Source organism: Grampus griseus (genome assembly GCF_964374135.1).
Source record: "Grampus griseus genome assembly, chromosome: 9".
In the NCBI taxonomy this organism is placed as follows: Eukaryota; Metazoa; Chordata; class Mammalia; order Artiodactyla; family Delphinidae; genus Grampus; species Grampus griseus.
Window position 1 is genome coordinate 90,148,785 of NC_139003.1, and position 12,701 is coordinate 90,161,485.

The 12,701-nt window shown below is 40.6% G+C and overlaps 1 protein-coding gene across 1 annotated transcript in view; it reads right to left on the reverse strand.

The window, feature by feature from the left end:
* LAMB4 (laminin subunit beta 4) overlaps window positions 1-10,515 on the reverse strand; it is a gene marked incomplete at both ends in the record, with an annotated part of 112,238 nt that extends 101,723 nt beyond the window's left edge. The window contains 3 exon segments of the mRNA XM_082661717.1: window positions 1,404-1,539; window positions 4,631-4,785; window positions 10,482-10,515. Of these exon segments, the coding sequence (XP_082517843.1) occupies window positions 1,404-1,539; window positions 4,631-4,785; window positions 10,482-10,515 (325 nt within the window).
* Window positions 10,516-12,701: the final 2,186 nt, after the last annotated feature.

Genomic DNA, 12,701 nt, shown 5'->3' on the forward strand with positions numbered 1-12,701 from the left:
CTCACAGTGCATCTCAGTTTGGTTTTGCCGTGTTTTGCATGCTCAGGAGCCATGTGTGGAGCCACAGTATTGGACAGTCGAGTTCCAGAGAGCAGTGGCTGCACCGTGGTGAATTGGGGAGCAGCTTAGCATTCTAGGCTGAATGGCTTGGAGAAGGATTTGCTGCCGAGAGAGCAGCCACACTCCAGGCTCTGTGTCGAGGGCTCCTAGCTCTTTCTGGAAAGGACATCTCCTGTCCCCTGTCTAAAGTTCTTGGTTGAGAACCCATCTTCTGTGTAGTCAGCTTTGACCGAAGGGCATTCCTTCTGTAAGGAGACGTGGAACGAATGCTGGACGTGTGGGTCAAAGCAGCTGTGAAGCAAAAATGGCCGCATCCGTCAGTGTGGCAAAACCCACCAACATTCACTAAGGAGAGTCCAATGACAGACCAATCATTAGGATCCAAAATGAACCAGCATTTAATAGACACCAATCATGTCCCTGTCCAATGGGTGACATAAAAAAATAGCCTCATGTGATGCTTGCCCTAAATGATCTTACCTATTATGATTATTCCCACACTCCCCTCTCATGGTCTAGGATCCCCGAAGGGAAATATGTTTAGGCATCTGAACACAAGAGAGGAATTGTAGCCCAAGGTGCAACATACAGAGATGTGGCAATGGAATCCTTTTCTGGGTTAAGGGCTCCAGACCCGTGTTGAAGAGGGCCCATCATTTAATATAGCCCAACCAGCTGCATTAAACACATAAGGCCCAAGGCTGGGGTGGGAAACAAGAAATCCCCGATCAGGTCCAAACTTACAGTGGTGTCTAGGAAATAAGGATGGTCAGGGCCGGTGTGAGGTTCAGTATCACAGTTATTCATGAACAGGGAAGGGCATCAATCCAGGAAAGAAAGAACTGCAGTGAGTAGCCAACTCTCCTCTCAATTCAATTTTTACATTAAAATCTTTGGCTTACCGTAAGAAATAAAATGTCCTTTCTCTTTTTCCCTTCAGGAGTTGAAAAAGGAAAAAGCACAAGGTATTAACTCTCAGACTTCCCCTGGGTTATTATTTCTGTTTACAGCAGTGTGTTTTTATATATGGCTTAATTTACCAACACCTCATAACTTTTTTTTTTTTTTAACAAAGAACAAGAGGATGCAGAGCTATGTTCCTTCCCACCACAGAAAAAGTGAAACATTCTGAGTTATGTGCTTAAAAAATACTTCGATTTCTCAAGAGGAAAATAATCTTTCTTAAAAATTAAATTTTGTTTTTTTACAGGGTTTTACATTCTCAGTGGATACTATTCCATTTCAGTATAACTCCTTGTTGTGTTAGTGCCAAAATCATAGAGTGAAAGGTGCCTTACAAAAAATTTGAAGGAATAAAAAATTGGAATGGAACTTAATCATACCGTTTTCTGATTGCCACCATTTCTTTTCTCCATCTGGTTCAAAATTTGGGATTACATTCTCAGTGGTGTGGCTGTTGGGTTGGGCGTGCGGATCATATGGAAATCTGGAGTCACAGATGAGGCATTTTTGTTCCCCCTGGAAAACACATCATTAAAATTAAAAATAAAGAATCATCATTACTTATTGTTGATATGAATTTAAAAACAAGCTGTACGTACTGTATTTTTCATTCAGTCTGGCTAAAAATACAAAGTAGGGGAAGTAACAAGACATCAATTTTTCCATCAATAGGCATTTAACTACAAAAATAAACAAAATTAAGATGTGACCTAGAAATTTTATAAATTTATACATTTGGGACAAAAATGCAGATTTATGTAGAACTAATAATTTTTCTCATACAAGGGGCAGAGGAACTGGAGGTTATTTTAAACTATAGAAAAATAATTAGGATATACTATTGAGTTGGAATGACTCTCTTTAGCCAAAAAAAAAGAATAATTAGGGACTCCCCTGGTGGCACAAGGGTTAAGAACCCACCTGCCAATGCAGGGGACACGGGTTCGAGCCCTGGTACGGGAAGATCCCACATGCTGCGGAGCAACTAAACCTGTGTCCCACAACTACTGAGCCTGCTCTCTAGAGCCCGCAAACCACAACTACTGAGCCCGCATGCCACAACTACTGAAGCCCTCGTGCCTAGAGCCTGAGCTCTGCAACAAGAGAAGCCACCACAATGAGAAGCCCGCACACCACAATGAAGAGTAGCCCCTGCTCACTGCAACTAGAGAAAGCCCATGTGCAGCAATGAAGACCCAACGCAGCCAACAATAAATTAAAAAAAATAAAATTCAAATAGCTATATAAAAAAAGAATTAGGAAGAAATTAATGAAATAATTGGCCATTAGTTTATCTGCAACCATCATCCTTTCCCTCTCAGACATTATTTTTGGCATAAAAGCTTCCAGGGCCAAAATCTTTACATCACACATGTGGATTTTATAAAAGATTTTCATTAAACTCACAACAGAGAGACCAACCCTCTTGTCTTGCAGACTAGAAGGTTTTAGTTAATTGGAACTAGTTTTGCTTGGGATGGATTTTCAAAGGTTATAACAGTCAAGATTGGCCTTTGAGTTTGCTTAATTTAATGCATCCACTTGTAGCTCTACTTAAAACTCCTGGGGAAATCTCCCGAGATTTCCAAAGGACTGCCAATGGTCTGCACAGATGTTCCTGGCTAATATTTGCGGGACTCTGGAGGATCATTTTTGCAAAGCTTCCAGGAAGCAGGAGCTATTTCTTACATTTCCATATTGGAAATTGCCCACAACAGCAAATGTGCTGGTAGGTATTCAGCGAGTGTTTGATTTTATGTTTGATCATGGCTTACAAGGGCCTACACGATCTGACCGGGCCCACCTCTTTTGTTGAACAAACGCATGATGATTTTAATGACTATTTCAGCTAGAGTCTGTCAAAGTAAACCAGCCTTTCAAGAGATCTATAAAATCTTTTTAGAAGCATGGGCCACCATAAGCCTTATACTTGAAGAAAACCAAAATGCCCTTTGGAAATGAAGGACTCATACAAGCAACATCAGTTCTGCCTACAGGGAGGTTTGCCCCAGGTCTGTCCTAAAAGAGCAGCAGGAACCCTGTGATTCCACTAAAAGGTGTCAAGACTTCATTTCAGTAATACTATGAAAATTATTGGGGAAAATGTCTAACTTCAAGGGCCATTTTGATTGTGGGTCATTTTTTTTTTTTCTGTAAACATTTTCGAAGCACAATCTTTGATGGAAATGGCTACAGAGGATGCTTAGTTGTGGCAACTACATATGGGAGGTCCAACTTGGGTAGCACTCTAAGTCAATGTTGACTTGAAGATTCGGAAGAGAATGTTTCACTTGATAGCTCTTTGCTAGACTATGGATGAAAAAAAATTATCTTCCATGCCAGGCAAATGTTTACGTAACTAGTACTTGTAGTCCCACCTGTAATACTTTGTCAGCCAGAAGCTATCTTGAGGTTTTTTTTCCAGTTTGAAGATGAAGATTTCTGTGATTACCTAGACCAAAGAAGCTCTGCAGTTCGATTTATTTCTATTTTTGGTGTAACTTTGCAATCCAGGAACATCAATTTCTAATTATCATCACAGTATATTGGCTCATGACAACTTAAGCAAATGCCAATGGTGGAAGGACAAGAGGGGTGATGCCAGTGTTGGAAAGTTTCTAGTATTACAGTTGGGAGCTACTTCTTTGTCCAGAGGACCTGGACTTCGGGAAGTTACCTGAAGGGCCTTCCATCCCACCTGACCTAAAACTGAGCAAAACTATAGTGTCATTTCCTTGCACATGTAGAGGATTTGCCTTCTTATACAAGTACTTCCCAACCTTAGGCCAGGGCTCAACATTCAGGTATTGTCTCCACTTATTTATAATCATCTTCTTTTTACTAGAAACCAATGAGAATACAAAGCCTTTCCCAGAGCCTCCGGGAGTTGCCTTAAACGAACAATACGTGGAAAAGCCTGGGCCACTAACATTAGGCTTACATCCAACTTCCTTCCTGAACATCCTCTCAGTTAAGGGGTTGACGTGATTGCCTTGGGCTTTTCAGCAGGTATGATACTCAGATGACCTTGCATGCTTGTTTCAGAGCCCAGGGAAGAAAAAAAAAGCAACTGGTCTTTTAATAAAATGGGTCTTTAAGAAAAAAAGGCACAAAAATATGTTCACTTCAGGATTTGATAGTCTCTAGGCAAGACAATTTCCAAGTAGCATGGAACTGTAGACAATTCCAAGTCTGCCCCAGCTCCATCTCCACCTGAAGCAGGGCAGCGAGAACTCACGTTCAGCATAATAGCCTTGCGGCCCTGAGGGATCTTCCATCTTCACCCATCTAGTCAATTAAGTCCACTCCATGAGAGTCACTAAGGCAGCCAAGCAGAACAGTATATTGTACAGTATTCCCTTCAAAGACTGAATCAAAAAAGGCTTTTCTGTCTAACTCTAAAGGTAACAAGAAATAGATGAAGCCCATTTTCCTTTTTCTCTGATCAGGGAAGGTTTCCCGGATGTTGAATTAAATCACTTGTGTCTCTGATGTTTGGGAAAGCGTGCTGTCTCCTCTTTACTGTTGTCTCGACGGCCCTATATGTACTTGGAAAAACCTACATCACTGACTAAATCATGTCCCCGCAAGTAAAGAATCAACCCACCTCAAGGTAGCTGAGGATGCAGTATTTTTGGGTCCCGCCCAGCCCACAGGTAGAAGCAGAGAGCTGCGCGCTGCAACCCACCAGGAGATTGCTGGTGGAGGGGCAACAACCACCTCCGTTGCATTCATCCTGAGCTTCCATGTAACTGAGCAACCCTTGATCATGACAGAAACAGGACAGAGGAGGCAGTCTAAGGGTAGCAGAAGGCTTAGAGAAGCAACTGGTTAAGTGGGAGAGTTAACAGTCTGTGTATTTTTAATACTAGTTCTGTGATTATTAAGATCCTGGTGGTGGATGCTGTTGGTGCCCTCAGCCTGATGGAAATCTCTTAGCCTGGGAGGTTAAGCCACCTGTGCTCATGTCCCCACCTGGCCCAGCCGGTAGCCAATGACTGATGGATACATATTTCCCAGCCATTGCCTCAGGCTGGGATCCACTGTGTGGTGCAAGTTATGCTCAGAAGCTCTCCTGGGAGGAGGTTGAAGCCAGACTCCTGCTGGGACCCCATCCTGCCTCCACCCCCCTCACTCTCCCTCCTCAGAGCACTCCCTCAATAAATCACTTGAGTCTCAGGTTCTGCTTCTGGGAGACCTGATCTGAGACAGCCTCCATTCGCTGGGAATTCTCTATGTGTTATTTTAGGGCGAATAACAAAGATGAATGCATAGACACGAGGAAGGAGAATCCTCATCCTGCCTCTTATACCTGTTGTCCAAACGTGGAGAAAATCAACTGGAGAATTTAAGAATTTCTTGGGAAATAACTTTCTCTTAAAATATATAAATTCAACTGACCCCTTTATAACCTGAATTGCTGGGTTCAGATACACCATGGACCAAATCATACCCCTTTGGGATAAAGGATGGGACAGGTGGAAGTTTCAGCCTGTATAGTACACTTAGCCATCGGTACCTGCCGTCCAACAGATCTGTCATGAAGGTTTCAGTCACAGGTGAGCTAGAGCATTAAAGGGCAGCTCTATCTCAACTGTCACCTCAGTTCTTTACTTTTCACGTGTAGCCTCTGAAATAGTATCTTTAAAGCTTGGTTTAAAAATGATTTTTAATGTTCTGCTTGTTTTAAAATGTTAAATTCTGAGTTAAGATCACTGTTAAATCTTTATACGTGAATGCGGGGTGGGTATGGTAATCCAAACTATTTCTTGCCTGCGTGGATCGCCTGCAGGGTTTACTCCGTTATGTTAAAGTCACACACTTGCATTGACAACAAGCTCATGATCCATAAAAAGAAAAATTGGTAAATTGGACCTCATCAAAATTAAAAACTTTGTGAAGAGGTAAAAAGGCAAGCTATAGACTGGGAGAATATAATTACGAATCACGTATCTGACAAAGCACTTGATCTAGAATATATAAAGGGCTCTCAAAACTCGACATTAAAAAACCAATCCAAGTAGAAAATGGCAAGCAGCATGAATAGACATTTCACTGTAGGAGACAGACAGATAGCCAGTAAGCACCTGAGAAGATGGTCAACATCATTAGCCATTAGGGAGACGCCAATCAAAACCACAATAGCACTACATACCTAACAGAATGGCTAAATAGAAAACAGTAATAACTCCAGCTGCTGGAGAGGATGGGGAAAACTGGATTACTCATACACGGCTGGTAGGAATGTAAAATGGAACAGCCACTCTGGGAAGACGTACGGTAGTTTCTTATAAAGCTAAGAATGCGCTTATCATACAACCTAGCAATTACACTCCTAGGTAATTATCCCAGAGAGATTAAAATATCTATTCATAAAAAATCTGTATAGCATCTTTATAATGGCCCCAAACTGGCAACAACCCAGATGTCCTTCAGTGGGTGAATGGTTAGGTAAAGTGTGGTCTATCCATACCATGGGATACTACTCAGCAATAGAAAGGAGAGAGTCGTTGATACATGCAACACTATGGATGGATCTTCAAGGAATGATGCTGAGTAAACACCACCAATCTCAAAAGGTTATATACTACATAATTCCATTTCTTGAATGACACAATTCTAGAGCTGGAAAACAGATTCGTGGTGGCCATGGGTGAGGGAGGGGGAGAGGTGGGTGTGGCTATAAAAGAGTATTACTAGGGATCCTGGAAGTGATTGAACTGTTCTGTATCTTAACTGTGGTACGGTCTCATGAATCTATACACGTGATGAAATCACACAGAATTAAATACACACACACACAAACAAGAGCATGTAAAACTGCAGAAATCTGAATAAGGTTAATGGATTATTTCAATGTCAGTTTCCTGGCTGTAATATTGTATTGTAGTTACACAAGATGCTACCATTGGGTGAAATGGGATTTCTCTCTTTTTTTTTTTTTTTTTTTTTTTTTTGCGGTACGCGGGCCTCTCACTGTTGTGGCCTCTCCTGTTGCGGAGCACAGGCTCCGGATGCGCAGACTCAGCAGCCATGGCTCACGGGCCCAGCCGCTCCGCGGCATGTGGGATCTTCCCGGACCAGGGCACGAACCCGTGTCCCCTGCATCGGCAGGCGGACTCTCACCCACTGCGCCACCAGGGAAGCTCTCTGTATTATTTCTTACAACTGCATGGGAACTTGCAATTATCTCAAAACAAAAAATTTAAAAAAAAAAAACCCCAAACAACTCCCTCTCCCTTCAAAATCACCCCATCAGCCTCTGGATGGTAAATCATGTAAATCCCACACTCTAAAATAATACACACAGGACAGGTTCCAGCTGCTCCTATATACTTTTCCCTTGAGACATGAAAATTTATGCCAAGCCCTGATTTCAGCAGACAGGGGTGCGAGGGATGGGCCTAAAAGGAAAAATAATTACCATACTGTGGAATAAGCTTGGTTTCTCCTCAGTTTTTTCAGCGATAAAAATATAAAGAATCTTCTATCATGGACTTGTTTTGAATGGATTTAATGGATTGCTTTCCTTCAAGCTGTCCTCCAAAAATACAGCCTATTGAAAAATAATGTTCTTTCCCTTGTGTACACATTACCCACATCTATTCTGCTAATATGGTCATTTTGTGATTATTAGGTGTTAAACATATATATAGATCACATTTCTATAGCTAAAAATATGATTCATAATGTCTCCTTCCCCACAGATTACCAAAAGTCAGTTTGAATGGGGAATTTTCCACCTTCCATCTCATTGCAAAGATTATTATACTAAAACAGAGCATAATATTTCTTTCTCTTTCTTTGAGATGTGGTTAGGCCCCTCACACACTTTATTTCACTATAGAATAGATGATCCTAGCTTGGTTAACCTGGATGTTTCTTTTTATTCACCCAACAATCCAAATCCAGATCTCCTTTTATTTCCTAGAATTGGCATCTAGGATAAATAACTAAACTAAAGTTTGGACTTCAACAGACAGAGGCTTTTTCAAAAAGGGCAGGTATAAAATCTCTGCTAATGCTACGTGTGGATTAGCTAAGATTCCCCTTCCAGGGCTTTATTCTTTTAGACAGGTTCCATCCTGAATTCTTTTATTGGAATTGTTGCCTTAGAGATTGAATATGTTTTTAGAACCTGACTTGGCCAAACATGTTTTAATCAAACATGTACTTTTCAGAAATAAAAGTATTCCAGGACTTTGGGAAATTGAACTATTATTCATGTGATATTCTACCAACAAATATGAACTTCTGGTCTAAAATACTTGGCAGAAAGTGGTGAAAAACCTTAAGCAGTTAAACCTTCTTGCCTGAACGTAGATAGACGTAGCAATATCCTTCCTGGATTAAAGCTTTCAACTGCTGAGTTATTACATGAGCAATAGGTTGGAATTGATTTCGAGAATAATGTTTCTGTCTATAGAAAATCAATGTATTGCTCAAAAATGACATAAAACTTGATGACAGGATCTTATTAAAAATGAATTTAGGGGCTTCCCTGGTGGCGCAGTGGTTGGGAGTCCGCCTGCCGATGCGGGGGACGCGGGTTCGTGCCCTGGTCCGGGAGGATCCCACGTGCTGCGGAGCGGCTGGGCCCGTGGGCCATGGCTGCTGGGGCTGCGCGTCCGGAGCTGCTCCGCAATGGGAGAGGCCACAGCGGTGAGAGGCCCGCGTACCGCAAAAAAAAAAAAAAAAAAAAAAAAAATGAATTTAGGAAAGCTGGTCATTTAAAGAAAATATACAGTAAATTTTCGATAAAGTCAGAGTCATTTATAGATACAACCATTATTATATGATCTCAGTAATTTTGGAAATTGTTATAATTTTCTTAAACACATGTGATGTTTTCATCTAGTTTAGACTTCATTTCAGAGTTTAGAGGCTATAAACACACACATCCATTTATGTGGTCACACACATTATTTACTATGAGTGAGCAAACGTGCAAAGGATGCACGTTGGATAAGATTTGCATTTTGTATACAGTTCCCCAAACCTGGGGCCAATTTTATGATCCTTTCTCCTTATCTTCCTTAGTTAGAATACAAGACAGAGGGTTTAAATAGGCTTCAGTATTTATATAAATGCCTATGGTCGAACTATAAACCAGAAAATGCCCATGCAGATGAGGTGGGGCTAACCTGGTTAGCAGTTTGACCACAGGCTACCCTAGCGATTTGGGTTAGAGCAGGTCAAGCTTAGGTTTAGAAACCCAGGATCTGTTGCAGGGAGGCCTTTTCCACCCAAGCTAATTTAGTTTTGAAGGTTTTCCCTCCAGAGAAGGGTCTCCTGATTGAGGAGGCCTCTCTGAGGTTCTGTGGCGTGGTTTAGAACTTTGGCAAGGTGTAAGTTATCCTATGGAGAGGCCGGGAAAAGATGCCATGACTGGTTGCTTCTGATTTTGAATACTGTTTTAGTCCCAAAGAGAACATCCAAAGAAGATATAGATGGGGACTTCCCTGGCCGTCCTGTGGTCAGGACTCCATGCTTCCACTTCAGGAGGTGTGGGTTCGATCCCCAATCAGGGAACTAAGATCCCACATGCTGCGCAGTGTGGCCAAAACAAACAAACAAAACAAAAAACAAAGCAGATGTAGACAAGACCAACTCTTCTCTGACTCTTTGAGACCAGATCTAAGCTTCCTAGTCCTGGGGGGGAAGCGCAGTTCAGTGAGTCTCCGCTTCCGTTGGCTGGCTTGTGGCTTGCCTCTGAGGCAGAAATTTTTCAACAAAGAACAAATGAGCCTTTACCACCTAGAGCGGTTCTTCTTTGTTCCATGACCAGCCAAGCTAACTGAGAATTTGCCTCAGGGTTTGGGAGTTGCCAAATTGAAAGAGGAGATTCTTAAAGTCTACTGCCATGAAGAAATTCAGCAGGAATATTTGAAGAGAAGGTTCTAAGCAATTTAGTTAGTACTCACCCAAAGCAGAGCTGTTATAGATACAGAAAAGCAGGATCAAAGAGAGTAATTTTTGGAAACATCTTCTCTGTGACTAATATAAATGATTCTCAGCTTATTAAAGACAGCCCGGTCATGGAGAGTCTGGCCGTTTAGTTCTGAGCTGCAGCTTACTCAGAAGAGGGAATTTTGCCTATAAATTCTTTATGAGACCTCATCACTGGGATAAGGGCTACATTCAAAGCAGAGCTATTTTTAAAAAATTAAAATGCATTGTATGTGTAAATTAAGAATCTGAAAGTAGTTTGCTTTTTTTTAGTGTCTTATTTACCTGCTGCTGCTAATACTCCATTAAAGAGTGACAGAAATAGCTATGGGTGGATAGTGGCCATGTTTGAATGGAACTTTCTACTTGTTGACACAATTATACAACAGAAGAGTCATGCAAATATGTGTTAGTATAGAAAAAAGAGGTGGATATGTTTAAAACCTATCTCCACTAAATATTTTAGAACAATTCAATACAAGCAGAAAATGGATTTTGATAATACTCACCAAGGTGCAAAAAATAGGTCAGTTGAAATTGCATTCCTTGCAAGGATTCTTCAATATACACAAATTAATCAATGTGATACACCATATTAACAAATTGAAGGAGAAAAACCATATGATCATCTCAATAGATGCAGAGAAAGCTTTCGACAAACTTCAACACCCATTTATGATAAAAACCCTCCAGAAAGTAGGCACAGAGGGAACTTTCCTCAACAAAATAAAGGCCATATATGGCAAAACCACAGCCAACATCGTCCTCAATGGTGAAAAACTGGAACCATTTCCACTAAGATCAGGAACAAGACAAGGTTGCCCACTCTCACCACTATTATTCAGCATAGTTTTGGAAGCTTCAGCCACAGCAATCAGAGAAGAAGATGAAATAAAAGAAATCCAAATCAGAAAAGAAGAAGTAAAGCTGTCACTGTTTGCAGATGACATGATACTATACATGGAGAATCCTAAAGAGGCTACCAGAAAACTACTAGAGCTACTCAATGAATTTGGTAAAGTAGCAGGATACAAAATTAATGCACAGAAATCTCTGGCATTCCTATACACTAATGATAAAAAATGTGAAAGTGAAACTGAGAAAACACTCCCATTTACCACTGCAACAAAAAGGATAAAATACCTAGGAATAAACCTACCTAAGGAGACAAAAGACCTGTATGCAGAAAATTATAAGACAATGATGAAAGAAATTAAAGATGATACAAATAGATGGAGAGATATACCATGTTCTTGGATTGGAAGAATCAACATTGTGAAAATGACTCTACTACCCAAAGCAATCTACAGATTCAATGCAAGCCCTATCAAACTACCACTGGCATTTTTCTCAGAATCAGAACAAAAATTTTCACAATTTGTATAAAAACAAAAAAGACCCCGAATAGCCAAAGCAATCTTGAGAATGAAAAACGGAGCTGGAGGACTCAGGCTCCCTGACTTCACACTATACTACAAAGCTACAGTATTCAAGACAGTATGGTAATGGCACAAAAACAGAAATATAGATCAATGGAACAGGATACAAAGTCCAGAGATAAACCCACGCACATATGGTCACCTTATCTTTGATAAAGGAGGTAAGAATATACAATGGAGAAAAGACAGCCTCTTCAATAAGTGGTGCTGGGAAAACTGGACAGCTACATGTAAAAGTATGAAATTAGATCACTCCCTAACACCATACACAAAAATAAACTCAAAATGGATTAAAGACCTAAATGTAAGGCCAGACACTATCAAACTCTTAGAGGAAAACATAGGCAGAACACTCTATGACATAAATCACAGCAAGATCCCTTTTGACCCACCTCCTAGAGAAATGGAAATAAAAACAAAAAGAAACAAATGGGACCTAATGAAACTTCAAAGCTTTTGCACAGCAAAGGAAACCATAAAGAAGAGTTTATGGTTTCCTTTGCTGACAACCCTCTGACAACCCTCAGAATGGAAGAAAATATTTGCAAATGAAGCAACTGACAAAGGATTAATCTCCAAAATTTACAAGCAGCTCATACAGCTCAATATCAAAAAACAAACAACCCAATATAAAGATGGGCAGAAGACCTAAATAGACATTTCTCCAAAGAAGATATACAGATTGCCAACAAACTCATGAAAGAATGCTCAACATCATTAATCATTAGAGGAATGCAAATCAAAACTACAATGAGATATCATCTCAGACCGGTCAGAATGGCCATAACCAAAAAATCTACAAACAATAAATGCTGGAGAGGGTGTCAAGAAAAGGGAACCCTCTTGCTCTGTTGGTGGGAATGTAAATTGATACAGCCACTATGGAGAACAGTACGGAGGGTCCTTAAAAAACTAAAAATAGAACTACCATCCGACCCAGCAATCCCACTACTGGGCATATACCCTGAGAAAACCATAATTCAAAAAGAGTCATGTACTACAATGTTTATCGCAGCTCTACTTACAACAGCCAGGACATGGAAGCAACCTAAGTGTCCATCGACAGATGAATGGAAAAGGAAGATGTGGCGCATATATACAATGGCATATTACTCAGCCATAAAAAGAAACGAAATTGAGTTATTTGTAGTGAGGTGGATGGACCTAGAGTGTGTCATTCAGAGTGAAGTTAGTCAGAAAGAGAAAAACAAATACCGTATGCTAACACATATATAGGGAATCCAAAAAAAAAAAAAGGTCATGAAGAGCCTACGGGCAAGACGGGAATAA